The following is a 22,705-nucleotide window of genomic DNA, read 5'->3' on the forward strand; positions in this document are numbered from 1 at the left end:
AGCTTTGACTGATAAAGAAAACCTAATTATACGGATACACACATGATCCTTGCCTTTGTGTGAGTTCTTTTATGAACTCTTATAATGTTGTTGGTTTTTTTTACCCCCAATAATGACAGAATAAGGGATTCTGATTTAAGTTACAGAACTGGAGATTGAGGCCACTCCCAAGGGGCCAACTTCTTATCCTGTTAAGAGACACTGGGGGACGATATCCAGATGGGTTATGAAGATCGATTCCTGTCCCCTTCCCAGCTGTCAGAATAGAATCAAACTAAAGGGCGCGCAATCTGCGTCTGATTACACTAGGCCCATGTTTATTCAGCGGAAAACAGTGGGTTAGATTCGATGTGTTTTCATGCTCGGACAAACCTAGAGCTCGAGGTGTGCCCGTAGGTGGGCAGATGGGCAAAGGAATGGGAACGCGCGGGCGAGAGCTGTGGCGGTCCCTTTAAGAGTGGAGGCCCCGCGGGGCGGTGCCTGCTCCGCCGGCTTGGCTGCAGCCCCGCCCCTTTCCCGTGAGCCCTCAGGGAGTGGTCCGACCGCGGGCGGCTGCGGGTGAGGAGAGGGGCGGGGGTAGGGGGTGGGGGGGGAGACATGGCTGGGGCTCGGCGCGGCTGGCGGCTGGCGCCTGTTCGCCGTGGCGTCGGCCGGGCCCGGGCGCGTCCACTTATTCGGCCCCTCTGGTTGCTCTTCGCAGTGAGCGTCTTTGCCTGGGCCGGGGCTTCGGACGGCTCCGGGGGAACGACGAGAGCCATGGACGAGGAGATCGTGTCCGAGAAGCAGGCGGAGGAGAGCCACCGGCAGGACAGCGCCAACCTGCTTATCTTCATCCTGCTGCTCACCCTCACCATTCTGACGATCTGGCTTTTCAAGCACCGCCGGGCCCGCTTCCTCCACGAAACCGGCCTTGCTATGATTTATGGCAAGTGTCTCGGACCCCTGTCCCCTCTCTGGCACTACCCCTTTCTCTGCCTGCTGGCCGCTTCTCCTCCTGCCCTAGTCCTGCTCGGCCTACATTATGCTCCCCTTCTCATTCCATTTTCCACCTCGCCCTAAACCGTCCCCCGTTTCTCTGCCTCACCCCCCTTTATTTCTGCTACGCCCCCCATTTTTCCTACCTCGTTCTCTGCCTCGCCTCCCCATTTTCTCTGGCTCTCCTCTCTGTTTTTGCCTCTGACCCCACCCCCTTTTTCCTCTGCACCCCTCTGCCCCTTCTCTGCCTAACAAGCTGGGGACCAGTAAGGGTGGGTGTTGAGGATGGGAACGGGAGTCGGGTGCGGTGGCTGGGATGGGGCTTGGGGCGGGGGGGGGAGGGGAAGACATCCTTGCAATCTATGTCTCTGGGGTGTCAGTTTGTTTAAGGGTCGCTGAAGCTGCAGTAGTAGCTGTACTGCCAGCAGCTGGCATTCATTTGGAACCAGAGTCGACCTTTACTCATTGCCCAGCTTTTGCTATGCCTCCTTTCCAGATGCAAATGATAACCTTACTCCCGTGGAACCCACGCAAAAACCCGAAGTAGGCTACAGAAGGCTCAGGACATTTTAAATGTCGTCCTCATTTATTATACTATACTGTAATATCTGATACGGAGACCTAGGGTTGACCCTTAGGATTCAGGCTTAGGAAAGTGAGGACGAGTAAGAGTTAAGGTTCTTCCAGCAGCATGTTACATACCATATGATGAGAACAGTTCAGCCAAATAGTAATTAAGAATCTTCACGGTTATGCATACGGGTGACTTGCTGTTGGCATGAGGTTATCGACCAACTGCTGTGTAAATGATTTTGGTTTTTGAGTCTCAGTGTGCTTTCTTTTGAGGTTATTTATCTGTGCGTGTGTTGGGGGGGCAGACGAAACACACACACACACACACACACACAGAGAGAGAGAGAGAGAGAGAGAGAGAGAGAGAGAGAGAGAGAGAGAGAGAGAGAGAGCAGAGCAAGAGAACAAGAGAGCAAGAAAGGAAAATCAAACCGTGGGTTTGAAAGCATTTGGAGCCATGCTCCAGCCTTGTGAGGAGGCAAAGAAGGTATTGCCGACAGTCTCCTTATCTGCCTAGGAGGGTAGACAAAGAGTGGGCAGGACATGTGTGAAGATTATCTTCATTTGCTACAGCCTGGAATTGTTGAAGATAGGTAGAGGAAGGTTTGGCATTTCTTCCATGCAGCCCCCACCCCCTTCCAGTAAATCCAGACTTCTAGAATGTGCACGAATCTCAAGGGTAGCAATAAAAGGTAGTTGTGTGCCATAAGAAAATGCATGGTCTCAGGCTTGTTTTTCATTTGTAAGGTAATAAATTCTAAGCATGAGGAATATCCCTGTTTACTAGGATGTCAAAAAAATGTATTTCTTTTTCTTTCTTTCTTTTCTTTTTTTTTTTTTTGAGACAGGGTTTTTCTGTTTAATAGGCCTGGCTGCCCTGAAACTCGCTTTTAGACCAGGTTGGCCTCAAACTCACAGAGATCTGCCTGCCTCTGCCTCCCAAGTGCTGGGATTAGAGGCTTGTGCCACCACCATGTGGCCAAAAATTGTATTTCATTTGTAGTGCCTCTTAAGGCTAATTGGTCATACAAGTTGTACATTTTATCTAATTTCTTAGTGTTACAATGTGTGTGACTTGTTTACTATTTTTAACAAACATTTACTAATTAGTTTATTATTATATAGTATGTACAGAATCTATAGATGTGTAGGACCTTTAAGGAGTATAAAGACATCAAAAAAAGCATATAATGACATTTGAACTTGGATTAAATGCAAAATGAGTGTTAAAATAAGGAACTGATCTCAGATAATGTCTTTCCTATGGAGAGAGATGGTTTTATATGATACTTGATGGTACAAGGCTTTGGACCAGGGATTGACATTTTTTAAAGGGCTAGATAGTAAAGATGGTAGATTTTAAGGGTTATGTATATTGCATTTTAATCTGTTTTTTCCTCTTTGCAAACTTAAAAAAATGTAAAACAAAACGGCCCAGAGAGAGGAATCAATGGGGTAAGAGCACTGGCTGCTCTTGCAGAGACCCTGGGTTGGTTCCCAGCTCCCACGTGGTGGCGCATAGCCAGCTATAACACCAGTTCCAGGGGATCTGATACCCATTTCTGGACTGTGGGCAGTGCATGTACATGCTGCACCAACATACGTGCAGGCAAAGCACGCATACACACAAAGTATCAATAAATGTGTTTTAAAATTTAAATCTTACAGTTTTTAAAAATAAAAAAACCCTATTCTCAGCTCTTGGGCCATTCGAAAACAGACTGAGGTCTAAAGCTGCAAAGCCCTTGAGAGCCAGCCCCAGATTTCTGTTTCCTTGTGCCAGTAATGCTGTGTGATCTTAGCAAAGCCCCAGTCCTCTCTTACTCTTGTCTGTGTCTTGGGAATCAACGCGGAGGGGAAGGTGGTTTTAGCCTCCCACTTGCCTCCCGACTAGACGCTCAATCAATGCTAGCTGTGCTGTTCCTGTTGCAGCTGCAGCTGCAGTCCTCTGAGGCTCAGAAAAGTTTTTAGAAGACACAAACAGAATGAAAACAAATTAAATAGGGACTTAGAGTGACCTCGGCAATGTTTGTTCTTTGCTATCTGGTGTCACTAACTTCCTCTAACTCCTGGCTTGAAGTAGACAAAAAGGATTGTTGATGGATGGCCTTTCCTAAAGTTTCTAATATGAAAACGAATAGAATGCCTTAGTAGTAATATTCTATGAAGGAACAGCAAGGGTATCACTTGAAAAAATATAAGGTACAAGAGTGTTAGTCTGGGAGTCATCCTGGGATTGACTTGGAATTCCATAGCTTGTTCCAATTTCTCCTGAGAAGTGGGGGCTGTGGAATAAACAGGTCCCCAACTCCACAATCCAGCTCCAGACTAAATGGGATTTGGTCGATGTATTTCGAATGTCTAGCAAACTCGAGTTTTCTAATCCCGATTACTGCCATTTTTATCTTCATGTGACTCTTGCACCATCATAGCAGTTGTGCTCCTGTATATTTCTAAGATGGCTTACTTTGTAGTTTCATCTCTAGGTGAAAAGAGAATCTCTGTACATCGAAGCTTCAGCCTGAGGCCATCTAACTGTGATATTGCTTTCACTATGGAACTTCTCTCAGAAAAGTGCTGTTTGTGTTTTGATTGACTGATAGAGATGGAGCTTGCTATGTAGCTCAGGCTGGTCTTGAACTCATGGCAGTCTTGCGCCTGCCTCCCTAGAGCTAGGATGACAGGCGTGCATCACCATGCCTACATCGTTTATCTTTGTCAGAAGCAAGGGTAAAAAGCTTAAACCACAGCCGGGGGTGCTGCTGGACACCCATGATCACTAAACCCAGGAAACAGGCAAGAGTATAACAAGTTGGAGGCTATCCTGGGCTGCGGAGTGAGACCCTCTCTCAAAACAGTCAAACAAAAGGCAGACTTAAGGCACTTATGTGGTCAGTTTCTAGATTGTAATATGAATTAATAATTGCTGTAGTTTAAAACAGGTTCTTAGCCAGGTGGTGGTGGCTCACGCTACCTTTAATCCCAGGACTCAGGAGGCAGAGGCAGGTGGATAGCTATGAGTTTCAGGCCAGCCTGGTCTACAGAGTGAGTTCCAGGATAACCAGGGCTACACAGAGAAACCCTGTCTCAAAAAACAAACAAACCAAACCAAACCAACAACCAAAACCCCGACTCATGTGGAGGTACACAGTGGAGACCAGAGCTCAACATTGGGTGGTTTCCTCAGTCACTGTCCACCTTATTTTTTGAGATGGGTTTCTCACTGAACCTGGAGTTCAGGGGTTTACCTAGACCAGCTGGCCAGGACACCCCATGAATCTTCCTGTCTCTACCTCTGTAGCAGCAGGATTACAGATGCACTCTGCTGTAACCCAGTTTTTACCTGGATCCTTGGGATCCAAGTTCAGCCTCTTAGCTTGCATGGCAAGCACATTGCCAAGTGAGCCTTCTCCCCAAGCCCTGCAAGCACAGCATCAGTGCACCCACGTGTTTGGTTCATTGGGCCAGCTTTCTTAAGAAGCTTAAGAGTGAGTCACCGGGAGTTGAAACTGTTGAGGTAGTTAATTAAGTCTGAAAAGTGATCACTCACTGCAGTGTGCTTACAAATAAGAAGCAAATGACAGAAAAATATTTGTTTTGCCTTAGGGAGTCTTGTTTAGTTAAGTCATAGGATTAACTGTTGCTCTGTCAGTAAACATTTGTTAAGTGTCTGTGATATGTGGCATATGATGGGAAAGGCAGGTCAGTGCCACAGTCCCTGCCCGCAAAGTGTGTACAATCTGACGACTTAATAGCTAGCTAGTGTTTATTGAGCATCACAGTATGCTACAGTCTGTATCATTCACTTTTAAGTAGCATCTCATTTAAACCTCATAGCAACTCTGTCGGATGGGTACTGTTATCTTTCTCATTTTATAGATGAGGAAATTAGGGCTCAGAGAGGTTAAGATCTTCTTGATATCATATGTTTAGTCAGGAGTCAAACAGGCTATCTGGTTTAATAGCCGCATTTTCTTAGCCAGTAAATCACAACAGATGTCAGTAAAAGCTTTAACTTTCTTTGCTGTCGTGAAGTTCAATTAGCCATTGCCACAGAATTACAGTGTTCTCTTAAAAGATTTTTTTTTATGTATACGAGTGTTTTGTCTTCATGTATGTCTGTGCACACATACATGCATTGCCCTCAGAGGCTAAAGACAGTATCAAATCTCCTGGAGTTGGAGTTACAGATGATTGTGAGCTGCCATGTAGGTGCTAGGGATCAAACCTGGGTCCTCTGCCTGGGAAGCCAATGCCCTTAAACTACTGAGACGCCTCTCCAGCCTTCTCTTGCAGCATTTTTGAAACAAGTTATTAATGTTTTTATGAATGTGTGCACAATTTTGCTAGGAGGCCCTGGGCATTGAACACAGGACTTCACTCATGGTAGATAAGCATCCTGTCATTGAGCTATATTTTCAAGGTCCTCTTTTTACTTTTATCTTTGAGATAGGGTCTCACTGAATAGTGCTGACTAGCCTCCAACTTGCTGTAATTCTTCCTCTGTCTTTTGAGTGCTGGGATTCCAGGACAAACACTTCTTTTGAACTTTCTTATTATTGGTAAGTGTGTATGTTTGTATTCTGTGTTTGTGAGTGCAGGCACACATATGCCACAGTGCACGTTGGAGGTAAGAGGATAACCTCGTGGAGTCAGTTCTCCAGTGATTGGACTCAGGCTTGGGTGGCAAACGCTTTTAGCAGTTGAGCCATCTTGCTGTCCCCAACCACTTCCTGAGGTGTAGAAGTATTTATCCATTTTGGCTACACCTAATTCTTCAGTCGTCTACTTCCATATTTTGAGCCCCGGGGTTCTCAGGTGACTGGGCTGGAATTCCTGAGGAAACCTTGTTGCATTATCTAGAGGAGCAGACACTAGTGGGGGGGGGGCGAGTTCCTTAAACCTGGGAAGTTTTAAGGAGTGCTTTCAGCACAAGTGGTCATGAATGCATGGGAGGGGTAGGCTTCTCTTTTGTAAAAATATCTCTCGTCACCTGGGATTAATTTACATTTTGTAATATCAATATATTCTGTGCGGCCATATGTGTAGGATGCTAGATGTTTCTGCTTTATCTCCCGGACAAAGCACTCTTTTGTGACTGTTCTCTTCACTAGGAATTGTTTCAATTCCATGATTAGGATTTGACCTTTTACACAACTTGAATTTAGTTGATCTGTCAACTTTTTTTCAGAGGAATTCCAGTTTTCCATCTGCTGTAATGAAAGGATCTGTCTTGTTTCCAACACAAGTAATTGTTCTCCATGCTGTTGTTTTATTTTCCAAGGTGTGTTTTTTAAATCTGCCCAAGTGCTGGGCCTTGATCGGGGCACCTGATGTTTCAGTGTGGGTTCAGACATGCAGGGGAACCAGTGAACACTCTTCCTTACATTGGAAAGAATTTATGCTTCTGTTGTTAATATTTATAGTAGCTAAACTGTGATTTTTTTTATGTGTAAATGCAAAGGGATAACTTTTTACTGAGCCCCTCGTTTCTAAGTCTTTTAGGATATGAGAGAACAAAGCAGTTTCTGTGAACTACACAGAGGGATTCTATGGATGCAGTCTTTCTTCCCTCCAAGGTTACGTCTATCAAGGATTGCTGATAAGCAGTCATGATAGTCTTCCTCCTCTCCCTGCCCCGTCCCTTCTCCCACACTCTCCCCTCTCATTCTGGTGCTCTGCCCCTTTCATCTGGAGGTTAGTCTGGACTGGAGATCCTTCTGCCTTACAGGTAAGCTCCACCACACCCAGTTGTTTTTGTACAGCTGTTTGTTTTTTATTATTAATGTGCTGGGGTTTAAACTCAGGGCTTTGCACTTGATACTGCTCTTGCACCGAGATACACCCTACCAATCCAGAAGGTACAGGGCCTTTTAAAGTGAATCTTCATTTCAGATCTGAACATTGACCAAAGTATTGTTTTCAAATTGATATTTGCTGTTCAGCAATTCATCATTGCTGCTTACTTTAACAAGCACATGTGGTGTTGGTGAGTTAATTGTAAGGGCCTGTCATCTTTTCTCCCTCCCTGTTCCCTCCCAGCTACTGTCTTTACAGCCCTGTTTCTTTTTTTTTTTTACTTAATTTTTTCACGCAATATATTTTGATCATATTTCCCTTTCCCTAACTCCTCCAAGATCCTCCTCACCTCCCTTTTCACTCAACTTCATGTTCCTGCTCACTCAGAATAAGAACAAAGGAAAAATCAAAACAAATACACAGATGGAACATGGAGTCTGTTTTGTGTTGGTTAACTACTCCTGGGCATGGGGCCTGCCCTGAAGTATGATTGATCTACCCAGTGACACTCCATTGGAGAACACTGATTTTTCCTTTGCAAGCAGAGATCAATTGCAAATAGCTTCTTGGTCGGGGTCAGACTTGGTGTCCACTTCTCCTTCCCAGTGCTAGGATTTTGTCTGGTTTGAACTTGTGCATGCTGTCACAGTCTCTGTGAGTTCATATGAGTATCAGTTAATTGTATCTACAAGATGCTGTTTCCTTGGAGTCATCTGCCTCCTCCAGCTCTTATAGTCTTTCTGCCTCCTCTTCTGCATAGCTCCCTGAGCCTTTAAGGGAGAGGTTTGATAGAGACATCCCATTTAATGCTCAACGTTCCAAAGTCTCTTACTCTCTTTGCATTGTCCAGCTGTGGGTCTCAGTGTAAATTCCCATCTGATGCCAGAGGAAACCCTCTGAAGAGGTTGAGTGATAACAGTGATCCTCTATACATCCCCCTGATTCTGTTTCATTTCTTCTTACTCTGGTCAGTCTTCTCCCCCACTAAAACTGCCCTTACCAAGGCAACCCATACCTTCCTTCTTGCTAAACCCAGAGGAGATTTCTCACTCCTTACTTATTTAACATTATTGTAGCATTTGATAGTTTTCATCATTTCCTCAAAAAAATATTTCTGCTTCTTCCTGAATGCTTACCCACCACTTATGTCTTCCTATTCCTTTGGCTTTTCCTCCTTGGAGTCGTTATCAGTTCCTCAGTTCCTTTTGGACCTTTAGTGTTAGTTGTTAGTGGATCAGACCCAGGACCCGTATCTGTAGTCCTCTTCCCATAGTTCTCGCTCTCACACCATCATCTCATTGTGTACCTACACTTTACTGACTGTGACCACTCAGTTGAGGCTCTCGGCTTGTGCTCCAGACCCCACATACTCAGTGTGCATTCTCCACAGGCCGATGAAACTCAGCATGTTTGAAACTAAACTGAGGGGTCTGGAGAGATGGCCCAGCAGTTAATAGCACTTGCTCCTCTTCCAGAGGACCTTAGTTCCCAACACTATGTCAGGCATCTCACAACTGCTGATACTACAGCTCCAGGGCACTCCACGCCTTCCTCTGGCCCCATGGACACCTGTGCATATGTGACAGACAGATGCACACATATAAATGAAAGTATTTTAAAAACTAACTTGGACTTTCACCCCTATAAATCCATTCTCTCTGTGTGTTCCCACTTCATTGAATGGCCTTGTTTTCCATCTGGATGCTCAGGCCAGTATAACCACCTGAAGGTCAGTCCATTAAGGCTCCTCTAGTCTTTCATCTCATTTGCCCTAGCCTATTCTACTTAGCCACCAAAGCTTTCTAAAATATGCTATCTTCTAACCACCCCCACTTCTGGCATTACTCTCTTAGATGAGGTCCAAAGCTCTTATTGTTTAATGATTGCAGCATTCACCCAGACCGCCATTTCGACCCTTTCAAGTCTAGACCAACCTTTTAAAATAGAACACTAATGTCAAGCTCACACTCAGGACTCTTGAGTGATTTCTTTTTACTTCAGGGCAGTGTCATGCAAAACCCCTTCTTCAACACACCTTTTGTTGTTTATGATTCAATTCCTGCAGATCTTGTGGACTTCACCTCTTGTCAGCTCCTAATGTAGCCACACTGAAACATCTTGTGATTCCCCTTATCAGCCATGTTCTGTTAGTCCTTGAGTAGATATGTATTCTATTATACCTCTACCTGGTAATGACATTTAGTTACTTAGGTGATATCACTGTAAAACCCTCTAATGTTCCACTTCCTTAGATTTGGTTAAATATCTTCTATATGTGTATATGTGTTGCATTACAATTTTTTTTTTTTTGCTAACTGGATTGAAAACTTTTTGAAATGGACAGTATTTTCTTCTGTGAACCCTGGGGATGTATCTAGCATAATTTGGCAATTTACATCTTAAATGAATGGGTGGCCAGTCAAAATAAAAGACCATGGGAAGGTAAAGCGTAGTTAGCACTGTGACTCTTGCCTTAAGGAAAGTTCAAGAAGTGTAGTTGAGGTATATACATATAATAAAATATTAATTTGCCATACAAATGAAGTTTTGATATATTCTACAACAAAGGCGAATGTTCAAATATACTAAGTGAGAGAAGCCAGACACAAGAGGTCATACATTGTAGGATTCTATTTATATGAATTGTCTACTGTAGGCAAATCTATAGAGATGAAAAAAGTAGATCTTTGGCTTCCAAAGGCTGGAGCGAGAGTGATAGCTTAGTCATAAACTACTTACTGCGAAAGCATGAGAACTTGAGTTTGGGTCCCCGGCACCCAATTAAAAGCAGGCATGGAGCCGGGCGGCGGCGATGCACACCTTTAATCCCAGCACTCGGGAGGCAGAGGCAGGCAGATCTCTGTGAGTGCGAGGCCAGCCTGGTCTCCAAAGTGAGTTCCAGGAAGGCACAAAGCTACACAGAGAGAAAAAACAAAAACAAAACAAAACAAAAAAAAGCAGGCATGGTGACATAGGTCCCTGGAGCTCACTGGCCACCTAGTCTAGCCAAAATCAATGAGGTCTAGGCTCAGGGAAACACCCTGTCTCAAACAGTAGAACATTGACTGAGGAAGACACCCAATGTTAACCTTTAGCCTCTACTACACAGATGTCCATATATGTGCATGCATGTATATGTGTACACATCTATACATACTCAAAGTTTTTAAAAATTAAAAAGGATCAGAAAGCTAGAGTTTGGGCATAGGGGAGTAGGGAGTATTCTAATATTTCTGGAGTAGTGAAAATGTTCTGGAATTAGTGGTGATTGAATTACACTTTGTGACTATACAATTTGTGAATATAGTAAAGACCACTGAATTGTATAATTCAGAAGAATAAGCTTTATAACATCAGAATTATTTCTCAGTAAAACTGTCATTAAGCCTTGCAGTTTATCAGTACAGTTTGATGGAACCCAGAGGATTGTGTGTATCTGAATATGTGTAGTAGTAAAACCTGTATGCTGATCACATAGAATCAGAATCAGGACTTTTCTTTCATTTATTGATTTTGAGGTGGGTATTTTAAATTTTAATTCTGACCTTTCAGTAGTAGAAGAATTCAATCAATCTATAAATGGTTTATTACTTTGCCATTTATTAAATATATATTATTTGGTCCCCTATGTGCATGTGCTTTGGGAATAAACACAGGGAGCATATATGTTTACCTTGTTAATTGATGGATGGGGATTTTAGAAAAACATACTTTTTGTGGTCTTGGGCTTAAACCCAAGGAGTAGCACTAAAGAAACATATTGCTTTTTCCTTCTTGTTTGGCAATAGTGTCTCATGTAGCTCAGGCTGTCCAGGAATGCACTATTGTAGCCCAGGCAGGTCTTGACCCAGTCTTTCCTTAGCCTCCTGAGTGCTAGGATTATAGGTGTACACCAAATGTGTCAGCCTCAAGAAGTATACCTTTCAAGTGTGACTGCATCGTCAGCCTGACACCCCATAGAGCATAATCTGGGCACAGATGATTTAAAGATACTTTCTCATAGTCACTTTCCTCATTGCTTATGTATGTGATGACTTAGAAATGTAGTGGCCTATGCTGTTACTCTAGGGCACATTTCCCCTCCTGTCCCACAGATTACATGAAGATTGGACTCTTAGACATGTGAATTCAGTAACACTTTAAACTGTAATAGCATTTGGTCCAAAAAATTGGTTCTGATCCACCAGAGACTGTCATCAGAAGTTCTCTGTTCTTAATCTAGAGAAGTGTGTTGGGTACAGATAAGCAGTTTCTGTCTGCAAGAAGAGCTGAGGTGGTCCTTTCATTTCCAGGTCTTTTGGTGGGCCTTGTGCTTCGGTATGGCATTCATGTTCCCAGTGATGTGAATAATGTGACCCTGAGCTGTGAAGTGCAGTCAAGTCCGACTACCTTGCTGGTCAACGTCAGTGGAAAATTTTATGAGTATATGCTGAAAGGAGAGATTAGCTCACATGAACTCAACAATGTTCAAGATAATGAAATGCTTAGGAAGGTAAGTGTTTAGTTGAAGGGGATGTTCGCTTCTTTTGAAAAGGTATGTAATGAATCTTTAAAAAAAGAATGACCTATTTTGTTTTATTTATTTTTTGACTTACTTACTTGTTTATTTTTTTTTGAGGCAGAGTTTGACTTTGTGTGCTGCCATAGAACTTGCTACACAGAGCAAGCTGACCTAGAACTTGTAGCAGTCAGGCCTACCGTCTCTGCCTATTGCTTTCAGATGCATTAATACATTGGGTTCCTTTAGTTCCTCCCATGGTCCCACCAATATTTCATTGAATTCTTTTGTGCCTTGTCTGTATTTTAGATGAGCATAATCTAACCTTTCTTTGATTCATAATGTAGCATAACTTCTGGCGCCCTAGTAAGAGCTTCAGGTATTGTACCATGCTTTCTATGGGAGGTTGGGTTGCAATCTCATGTAGCTAGAGTTTTCCTGCCTTGCCCACAGTCAGGACAAATCTCTGTCACCTGCCAGTCCCACAGCCGCTCAGACCCAACCAAGTAAACACAGAGACTTATATTGCTTACAAACTGTATGGCCGTGGCAGGCTTCTTGCGAACTGTTCTTATAGCTTAAATTAATCCATTTCCACAAATCTATACCCTGTCACGTGGCTCGTGGCTTACCGGCATTTTCACATGCTGCTTGTCCTGGCAGGCGGTTCCAGGCAGTGACTCCTTCTGCCTTCCTGTTCTTTTATTTCTCTTCTCTGTTAGTCCCGCCTATACTTCCTGCCTAGCCACGACCAATCAGGTTTTATTTATTGACCAATTAGAGCAATTTGACATACAGACCATCCCACAGCACAGCCAAGTGCAAACCATCTCAGACACCTGCACTCAGGCCCCTGGTCCTAATCATCCTCTATTCGAACCTGCTGGGTAAAGCCACAAGGAACCCGAGAACGGGCTCCCACAGGACATACAGAACATCCCACAGCAAATCTCACTAGCTCTCCAGATTCTTGGGTGCTTGCCTGTGTTCTGCTCAGTTTCTCCCCTGAAGCTGCTCAATACCACTTCACACATTGCTCTGTGTTCACCCACCCTTTATCTCCTGTCTTTCAGTTAGCAGGACTTGATCTTTATAGTTGCTTGATTGTGTTCCTGTCTTAGTTAGGGTTTCTATTGCTGTGAAGAGACACCATGACCATGGCAATACTTAGAAAGGAAAACGTTTACTTAGGGCTGGCTTACAGTTCCAAAGTTAGTCCATTATCATCATGGGGGAAGCATGGCAGTGTGCAGGCCGACATGGTGCTGGAGAAGGAGCTGAGAGTTCCACATCAGGATGGGCAGGAGCAGGAAAGGAGGGTGACTCCAGGCCTGGCTTGAGCATCTCAGACTTCAGAGCCCACCCCCAGTAACACACTTCCTCCAACAAAGCCACACCTACTTCAGCAAGGACATACCTCCTCATAATGTCACTCCCTGTAAGCATACAGGGGCCATTTCCTTTCAAATCACCACAGTTCCTATCTGTTATGGTTTTAAAAATTCCTACAAACTTAAAGTTTACTTTATAACCAGAGTGCTTAGCAGCCATGGAAAAGTCCAGTCCTTAAAAATCCTAGGAAAGTAAGTTTTTTAGCATGGTTAAGTGTATAGCTGCTTTGTGTTCATATCAATTCTACTGCAGCCTTCAGAACAGAAAGGGACATCTGCATTGTTAAAACAAGTAAGTTTTAAAATGAGGGGGCTGTGAGGACTGGAAATTTTGATTTGTATGGAAAGTTTTAACTAACTACAGTATTATGTTGTGTAGCTTTAGAGAGATTACCTGTGGAGCAACTCAGTTTCCTTTTGTCAACAGTAAGTGTAGCCCCCTGAATTCTGTTTCTGAATTTGGGTTTCTTTTATATAAAGCAAAAATATGTTTATCCTTTTTCCACTTTTTTTTTTTCCGAGACAAGGTTTCTCTGTGTAGCTTTGGAGCCTGTCCTAGATCTAGCTCTGTAGGCCAGGCTGGCCTTGAACTCACAGAGATCCACCTGCCTCTGCCTCCTGAGTGCTGGGATTAAAGGCGTGTACCACCCCACCTCCCAGCTCTTTTTCCACTTTTTAAGATTTTTAGAATTTATTTTGTTTTGAGACAGAGTCATGCTCTGTGACCTTGGCTGGTCTATTACTAAGTAATTCAGGCTGACTTTGAGCTCACAGCAATTCTCCTGCCTCAGACCCTTCCCAAAATGCAGGGATCACAGGTGTGTATTATTTGTGTTCTGCTAAGAATTTTAATGTAATATTTTTGCATAGTTTCCATAGAAATGATATAACTGATTATTCCAGCATTGAGTAGGACAGTAGCTATCCTGTAACACAAAATTTATTATGTGCCTAAAACATGGAAGTATTAGATTCCCTGTCTAGAATATTTACTTTTAAGTTAGCATATAAAATAATAGGTTTTATGTCATTTTCATCTTTTGTGTCATTATACTTGTCTCTAATTTGTCTCCCTTTCCTGTTGCCCTCTACACACACACACAGACACACACACAGACACACACACACAGAGACACACACAGAGACACACACACAGAGTGAAGAGAAATATTACCAAATGGGAAAAGAATCTTTGTCAAGTGCACATCAATCAGGATGTTAAAATCTAGGATATGCAAAGAATCATAAGAAAACCCTCTAAAATCTATCCAATCACTAAATGTGCTAATAAAGTAAATAGTTTATCAAAAGAAGAAATAATATGGTCAATAAATAAAGTGTTCATCAGCAGACAAATGCAAATTTAAATCCTACATGAAGTGTTTTGAAGCTGACATAGCAACATTCTTGCTGTTAACTCTTTTCCTTTTAATAGTTTGATGACTTAGTGAGATATTCTGAAGGAAATAATCTCAAGGAATTCTGTATTTTAACAGGTTACTTTTGACCCTGAAGTCTTTTTCAACATACTGCTTCCTCCTATCATATTTTACGCAGGTTACAGTCTGAAAAGGGTAAGTGCTTTTGCGTTTTTTCTGCTTTGAGTAGCCTTAACTTTCCCGTGCTTTGATGGGCCTTAAATTTCCTATGCACTTCTTAGTACTTGGCACTTCAGAAACAGGTCATGTCTTCCAAGTTCTCCTTCCTTTTCTCCTTGTCTTTTTGAAATGTTGAAATTTATACCAGTACCTGAATGCTTGCTCTGACTGGCTTCTTCTAGAGAACGATGCTTTTAATATTAGCATAGCAAAGTGCAATAGAAAAAATATTCTTTGTCAATGCTTGGTAGATATTCTAACAGCATAACTTTTTTTTTTTTTTTTTTTTTTGTCAGAGACATTTCTTCCGGAACCTTGGGTCTATCTTAGCATATGCCTTTCTTGGAACAGCAATTTCTTGTTTCGTTATTGGGTAAGATTTGAAGCTTGAAATGTCTTTTAGCCTTCAGATTATAATTATAAAAGAGCAGCCTTTGACTTGCATTTGATTTATGTGTTACTGTAATCTCAAATGTGTTTTAAGAACTTTTGTGGTACTTATTAGTAATAAGTTGTTTTACTTTTCCTAAAAGTATTAGCCATATTTAAATACCTGTTCTTTCAATCCAGGATGAATCAGTGAATACTATAGTAGATTCCTTTTCTTGTTCTTCCTTTGTTCTAACTTCTTTAGTAGTTGGCATTTTTATAATAGAGGAATGTGTTTATTGCACAGGTCCATAATGTATGGCTGTGTAACTCTGATGAAAGTGACTGGACAGCTCGCAGGAGATTTTTACTTTACAGATTGCTTGCTCTTTGGCGCCATTGTCTCAGCCACAGACCCAGGTACGTTGTAGCCAAAGCACATGTGGGTGCTCTTTTGAGCTAGGGAGTCAGGAGTAGGTTCTCTACTAGCACTATGCTTTCCAGTTGTGGGGGAGTAAACAATTCTTAATTCCTTTGGTTTAAGCTTATTTGGCTGTTTTACTTTATTACATTTGCCTATAACTGGTTCACAAATTGATGCTGCTCAGATGAGAGCTATTAAATATTTTGTTCAGAAATTTAAATTGCTCTTTATACCCTAGTGATTGAATATAGCAAAAGAAAAGCTAGGTTGTAGTTTTTAAAATTGGTTGTATACTTCCTTTTGCATTTCTAGACAACCATTTCTCTAAAAAGCTTCTGCTTATATTCAGCTATCGGCATTTTACAGTAGAAAACAATTTGAGTTTTTTGGTTTTTGTTTGTTATTTGAGATAGGGTCTCATGTAGCCCAGGCTGACAAGCTGGCCTCTAATTCACTAGGTAGTCAAGGATAATCTTGAGCTTCTGATCTTCAACTTGTCCTCATTTCCTGCGCTCTGGGATTATTGGAGTGTGCCATCATGCCTGGTTTATGCAGAACTGGGCATCAAACACAGGGCTAGGTGCATCCTTGGCATGCACTCTACTGTTTTTGTTCTTTGAAGACAGGGCCTCCCTCACTGTAGCCTAGGCTGGCCTTGAACTCATGACACTTTCCTACCTTAGCATTGCACATGCTGTGATTGCAGGCATAAGCTACCATGCCTAACTAAGAAAAGTAGCTTTAAAATGGTTGCTATACGGTAGCTATGCTGATAGGGTCATTGGTATATTATTGAAGAATTTTTTTTATAAAATTGGCCTTATGGCTATGAAATTATTCTATTATTGACAAAGCTTGCTTCTTTGTGATTTCAGTGTGAAATCTCTAAGAATTTGTGTTAGTTAATGAATTTAATTGCTAATGAAGTTAAAAATTTTAAATGTGTATTGGTAAACTAACAGCTATATTCAAATGAAGAATTTGTAGAAAATTTAGAATGAAATGGTCAGGGTAAACATCCAGAAATTATAGAGTTCAGTAAGCTCAACACTAAAGGAATAAGTAATCCAATCATTATGTTGTTTGATGAACTGATAAGATACTCTTAAAAAATGTACAAATGGCCAATAAATATGTTTTGAAAATGTTCAACACTTTTAGTCATTGGAAAAATAAAAATCAAAACTACAGAGACTCCATCTCACCTCAATCAAGATGTCTGTCATCAAGGAAACAAATACAAACATATGTTGGTGAAGCTGTGGGATGGGGTGGAAGAACTCTTGCTGGATGGGGTGGTTTATGCCTGTAATTTTCGCATTTGAGAAGGTGAAGCAGGTAGATTATTGTGAGTGTGAGGATAGTTTGGCCTGCAGAGTCAGAGCCTCAAGAAAAGGGAAACTTATACACTGTTGGTAGGAATGTAAATTAGTTTAACTACTATGAAAACCAGCATGGGAGTTCCTAAAAAATAAACAACCTAAAAATAAAACTACTATATGATCCAGATATATCACTCTTCCAGTATAAGGAATATAAATCAGCATACTGCAATGATACCTGCATACCCATGTTTTGTATAGTACTGCTATTCATAGTAGCATGCTATAGAATCAGCCTGGGTAGCCATCTACAAATAAATGATAAAGTGTGATATATACACATAGATGCATACACATATACCATAGAGTTTTATTTTTCATAAAGAATACAGTTATGTCATTTCCAGAAGAATGGATGGAACTGGAAATCATGTTAAGTGAAATAAACCAGACTAAAAAAGACAAATTTCACATATTTTCTTTCGCATGCAAAACAAGATTTAAAAAGAAAAAACATGGGTGGAGAGGTATGGGGGTTAGGAAGAGGGCAGGAAGGGAAACTTTGGTTAGGATGTGAAAACAAGAAAATATTTTTTAAAAAAAAAAGACAGAAAAAGGAAAACCATGTAAGTAGAAGAGGAAATATTTGGAAAGAGAGAAGGAACCAGCTGATAAGAGGGACAAGTAATGGTAGTGGGATGAATATTATCAATGTGCATTATGTATATGAAAACATAGTGAAACCCATTAGTTTGTACAATTAACATGAAGTAATAAAAGTAAATGGGAAGAAATGCCAGCATAGGAACAGACTAAAGTTTTTTTGCTCTTCTTTGGTATTGGGAGCCTTGCTCGTGGTAGGCAAGTGCTTTGTTACTGACCTGTGTCTCTATCCCCTAGACTGAAGATTGAGAACCTGGGGTCAAAGTTTTCTTTGACTATTGGTTGGAATTTGGTAGAGGTTTATTCTGTTTCAACTTTTGCCCTTGTGAGTTAATCATCTTCTTTGATTGTCATAGAGCACAATTGAAGCAAGTGTCCTAAGGTTATCTTTGAATTCCTTCCTTAACTCTGATAACACAGGGAATGACAGAAAGGAGAAAGATGTGTTCCGTGTGCTATGAGAGCTAATTCTAAAAGATTACTCAGGGCTCACTAGGCACAATGGTGTACATGCTTGTAATCTCAACACTTGAAAGTGGAGGCAGGAATTTAGAGGACTTGTGGCCAGCCTGGGCTGTCTAGTGAGACTGTTTCAAAATGAATAACTAAAAAACCAAATGAACAAACAAAAAGAGTTCTCAGAAAGCCATTTGTATAGCTTAATTTTTGTGTGTGTGCTGAGCATAGATAGAAGAATGTGGCGACTAATGTGCACTAGGCAAGAACTCCATGGCTGAGCTCTATCCCCAGTCTTTTGGTGCTAATTAATTAATTAATTTTGTATTGGATATATGTGTAGTGCATGTGTTTGTGTGAGTATATGTACATGTGTGTGCATGTGTGTGAGTGTTTTCCTCTATCCCTTTCCACCTTAGTTTTTTTGAGACAGAATCTCTCACTGAGCCTGTAGCTCATCAATGTCTAGACTGGGTGGACAGTGAGCTCCAGGGTCTGCCTGCCTCTCCCTCCCCAGCACTGGGATAATAGACAAGCCTGTTATGTGCCTTTCCATGGGGGTGCAAGCCATCGCCCAGGCCCCTGTATTTTTGAATTTTGACACAGGGCCTTGCTAAGTCGCCAAGGTTGGCTTTGAACTTACTCTATGGCCCAGGCATTCCTTGAATTTGGCATCTTCCTGCTTCAGCCTCTGGAATATTTGGCACTACAAGTTTGTGCCACCCAGGTTTGCCTTAGTTTAACATTTTTGTTTTGATTTCTTTTGTATGTAGTTCAAGGTGAGCTGATACTCATAGCCCAAGTTGGCCTCCAAGTAATGGTAATCCTTCTGCCCCAGTCTTCCTAGTACTGAAATTATAGGGGTGAGCCACCACACCTAGTTGTAGCTTAACATTTTAAAACACTGATATCATATTGCTTCTTTATAGATTGCGCTGAGCCTGTCCCTTATGTTTTTCAAGAAGCCAGTGGTCTCGGGTGCCCTTGTCTTTCAGTAGAAGCAGGCATCTTGACCTTTCTAATGATCGAGCTGGCAACATTACTTCAACCTTCTGGTTTTGTTTTAGTTGGAGCACTGCCTGACTATCTCAAGCAATAATCTTTTGTTTATATAAAGTTTGACAGATTTTTTTTCTAGATTATGTAGGCACTTTCTCTAGTTCTATTATTTTGCATTATCTTTCTAGAGGTTTGAGCCATAGGTTCTCTATTCAAAATTTGACAGTATTTTTCCACTCTCCTTTTTCTTTCTTTGGGTAATCTTTATGACATCCATTCTTGGGGATGGAGAGATGACTCAGCAGTTAAGAGCATTAATGGTTCTTCTGGAGGACCCAGGCTCAATTCCTAGCACCAACATGGTGGCTCATAACTATCTAATGCCAGAGGATCCAATGCCCTCTTCTGGCCTCCATCTGTACCAGGAACTCACATGGTACACAGACATACATGCAAACAAGACATCTACACACATAAAATAAAACAATAAAATAAAATCTCCCCAAATAATTTTTTCTTTAAAAGATTTGTAATTTTTTTCTTTGTTTTACATGCATGGGTGTTTTAGATGCATGAATATCTGTGCACCATGTGCATGCCTGGTGTTCGAGGAGGCCAGAAGAGGTTGTCAGGTCCCCTGGAACTAGAGTTAGAGACTATTTTGAGCCTCTACATGGGTGCTGGGAATTGAGCTCCAGTTCCCTGGAAGAAGAGCCAGTGTTCTTAACCACTGAGTCACTTCTGGCCCCCAGGTTTTCTTTGCTTTTCAGAATTTCATGCATATATATGTAGACATATGACATATCTGCATGTTGATATGTCTGCTCCCGTGTTTTGCAATATAAATTATATCTTTTAAAACACAAGCTTTCTGTTTTTATGTTTCCTCTTTGAAAATGCTCTCATTTCTGGCTATATTAATTTTTCATATCTGCTTGGATTTATTTAATGGGTGAGCAATATGTGACCCAGCAATGAAAGTTACAGTGTAACGTATCAGTCTTATCTGATTTTCTAATATAATTGCTTTCCCAAAAGAAGGGAGTGTTGTGTTTTCTATCCTTCTTACCCTGTAATATCCTGATAGTTGGCTTCTTCATCAGTTAAATATGGCAGCCGTTATTCTGGTCATAAATCTTATGCCAACCAAAAAGCTAAAGTTGCAATTTCATTTCCTGAGGGCTTTACTAAACTTGGTATGGTTTCAATTTGCAAGTTAAGTAGAAGTGAGTCGTAAAGCTCCAAGGGAGAAGGGGTGTTTACAGAAAGAGATGCTTTCATATTTTCTTCTTTATTAAAGATTAGCTGCTACTTAGTCTATAAAAATTCTGAATATACTCTTTATAGAAAATAAATGTACAAAACTAGACTCTTCAAATTTGCATGAAGACGGTAAGCCAACTCAGTCCTTCAAGATTATTTTCAGCTGTTTTTGAGAAAGGTGGTGTTACATGTAGCCAATTAAGAACAAATAGTGTCAGAAAATTACTAAATCTTTAATTCAGTAAGAGAATGTTAGAAAGGAAAACATGAATTTCCAAATACCATCTAATAGCTGTTGAGGGACATATGCTGTGTTTGTGATGTCTAAGTATTCCTCTGATTCTTTCTATCTACTAGTGACTGTTCTCGCCATCTTCCATGAACTTCAAGTTGACGTTGAACTCTATGCTCTTCTCTTCGGTGAAAGTGTCCTCAATGATGCCGTTGCCATAGTGCTGTCCTCGTGAGTGTCAATTTTCTTTTTATACTCGGAATGGTACATGCAAGGGTACTAGCTGCTGAACGTCAGTTGTTGAGTAAAATACATTATGACTAGAAATATTTGAAACAATGAGTCTTTTTTCCTTGCTCTGCTAGGAACATACATTTTATAGATAACTTGGAAAAATGCATGGAAAAAAATGAAAGAAAAATTGATATATATTCCCATCATATCAAAATAATTCCTATAAAAATCCAGGACTGTTCCTTCTGCTTTTTTGTTTGCCATGCATTTATATAATAGTCATTTCAATGTCTGTAATTTTATTATCTGTTTTAACATTATAACACAAATACATTTTTACTTAGGTTTAAGTTTTGAATTCAAAACTGCATGAAAAGGTTTGTATATAAATTCTGTTCTTTGCCAGGCAGTGGTAGCACACAGCATTCAGGAGGCAGGAGCAGGTGGATCTCTGAGTTCAAGGCTAGTCTGGTCTACAGAGCGAGTTCTAGAACAGTGAAGGCTACACAAAAAAACAAAACAAACAAACAAAAAAAACTCTTGAAAAACCAAAAAAGGAAAATACAAAAGAAAAAAAGAGAAACTCTGTTCTTATGATCTAATCCTTGGTTTCCTAGCTCCTGAGAACTGTTTAATAAAAAAGTTTCTTTCATGTCTCACTGTTTCTTCAAATCCAATCACAGATAGGGATATATTTTTATTTGCCTCATTTCTGTTTTTATTTTTAACTTTTGGCAGTTTTGGGGATTGAACCTGTAGCCTTGTGTTTGCTAGGTAAGTGCCCTAGCATTGAACTACATCCCCAGCCACTCAATTTTTATCTTGGAAGTAGCTTATTCATAGGTGTATTCTAGCTATATTTTCACATCAAAAGATGTTTTTATTCTTTGCAGCTTGTGGTATTCTCTGTGAACTGCATTGTAATTCTTTTTTCTCTCCCTCAATCTTTTACTACTGGATATTTGAAAAACTTTTATTCCTTTGCTTTCCCAAAGGAAGTTGCAATGTTTAACCTAGAGCTTTCTTCATTTGGCATAGGCATAGGTATATGGTAGAATAAATTTCAGAAGTGACTGGGATTTGTGGTTGCTTTAAAGGACAAATTTTAGTTTTATTTAATATTGGCAAGTTGCCAGTTAGAGGATTGTATCATTTTATACTTGAACCACCGTATGAGACTATCTTTCCTCAGCGCTTCCCCAGTAAACTATTATTCCAGATTTTATATTTTTGCCAGCTTGATAATTGAGAAACTATATTGTAGTTCAGTTCATTTTTCTTGTTTACCATATGTTTTTATCTTAGAGGTGTTAAATGTACTTTTCTTTTTTTTTTTTTTTTTTTTTTTTTTTTTTTTTTTTTTTTTTTTGTTTTTGTTTTTCGAGACAGGGTTTCTCTGAGTAGCTTTGCGCCTTTCCTGGAGCTCACTTGGTAGCCCAGGCTGGCCTCGAACTCACAGAGATCCACCTGCCTCTGCCTCCCGAGTGCTGGGATTAAAGGCGTGCGCCACCACCGCCCGGCAAATGTACTTTTCTTGATGATAATTGTTGAATGAGCAATGCCTTTTATCTAAGTATAGAAATTACTGTATGTGTTGTTACAAGGTGTTTGCAGGTGGAAGATGTTCTGTACCCCTGAGGAACTCATTCTTTTTTTTTTTTTTAAGATTTATTTATTTATTATGTATACAGCATTCTGTCTGCATGTACCCCTGCAGGCCAGAAGAGGGCACCAGATCTCATTACAGATGGTTGTGAGCCACCATGTGGTTGCTGGGAATTGAACTCAGGACCTCTGGAAGAGCAGCCAGTGCTCTTAACCGCTGAGCCATCTCTCCAGCCCCGAGGAACTCATTCTTAACTAAGGACATACACAATCACATGGGCAGCTACCTTCACCTTATGCTAAA

The 22,705-nt window shown here is 41.0% G+C and overlaps 1 protein-coding gene across 3 annotated transcripts in view; it reads left to right on the plus strand.

The window, feature by feature from the left end:
* Positions 1 to 493: 493 nt before the first annotated feature.
* The window catches only part of Slc9a6 (solute carrier family 9 member A6), a 60,215-nt gene continuing 38,003 nt past the window's right edge, over positions 494 to 22,705 (plus strand). Inside the window, exons 1-7 of one of the 3 annotated variants that reach the window (XM_028889881.2) lie at positions 494 to 558; positions 701 to 925; positions 11,640 to 11,839; positions 14,733 to 14,810; positions 15,131 to 15,207; positions 15,511 to 15,623; positions 20,688 to 20,793. In XM_028889881.2, the coding sequence (XP_028745714.1) occupies positions 757 to 925; positions 11,640 to 11,839; positions 14,733 to 14,810; positions 15,131 to 15,207; positions 15,511 to 15,623; positions 20,688 to 20,793 (743 nt within the window). In that variant the 5' untranslated portion in view covers positions 494 to 558; positions 701 to 756. Of the gene's footprint in view, positions 559 to 596; positions 926 to 11,639; positions 11,840 to 14,732; positions 14,811 to 15,130; positions 15,208 to 15,510; positions 15,624 to 20,687; positions 20,794 to 22,705 lie in introns of those variants that run through there. The other 2 variants (XM_037199033.1, XM_028889880.2) reach the window with 2 other exon arrangements.

This window comes from Peromyscus leucopus, chromosome X (assembly GCF_004664715.2).
Source record: "Peromyscus leucopus breed LL Stock chromosome X, UCI_PerLeu_2.1, whole genome shotgun sequence".
Classification (NCBI taxonomy): Eukaryota; Metazoa; Chordata; class Mammalia; order Rodentia; family Cricetidae; genus Peromyscus; species Peromyscus leucopus.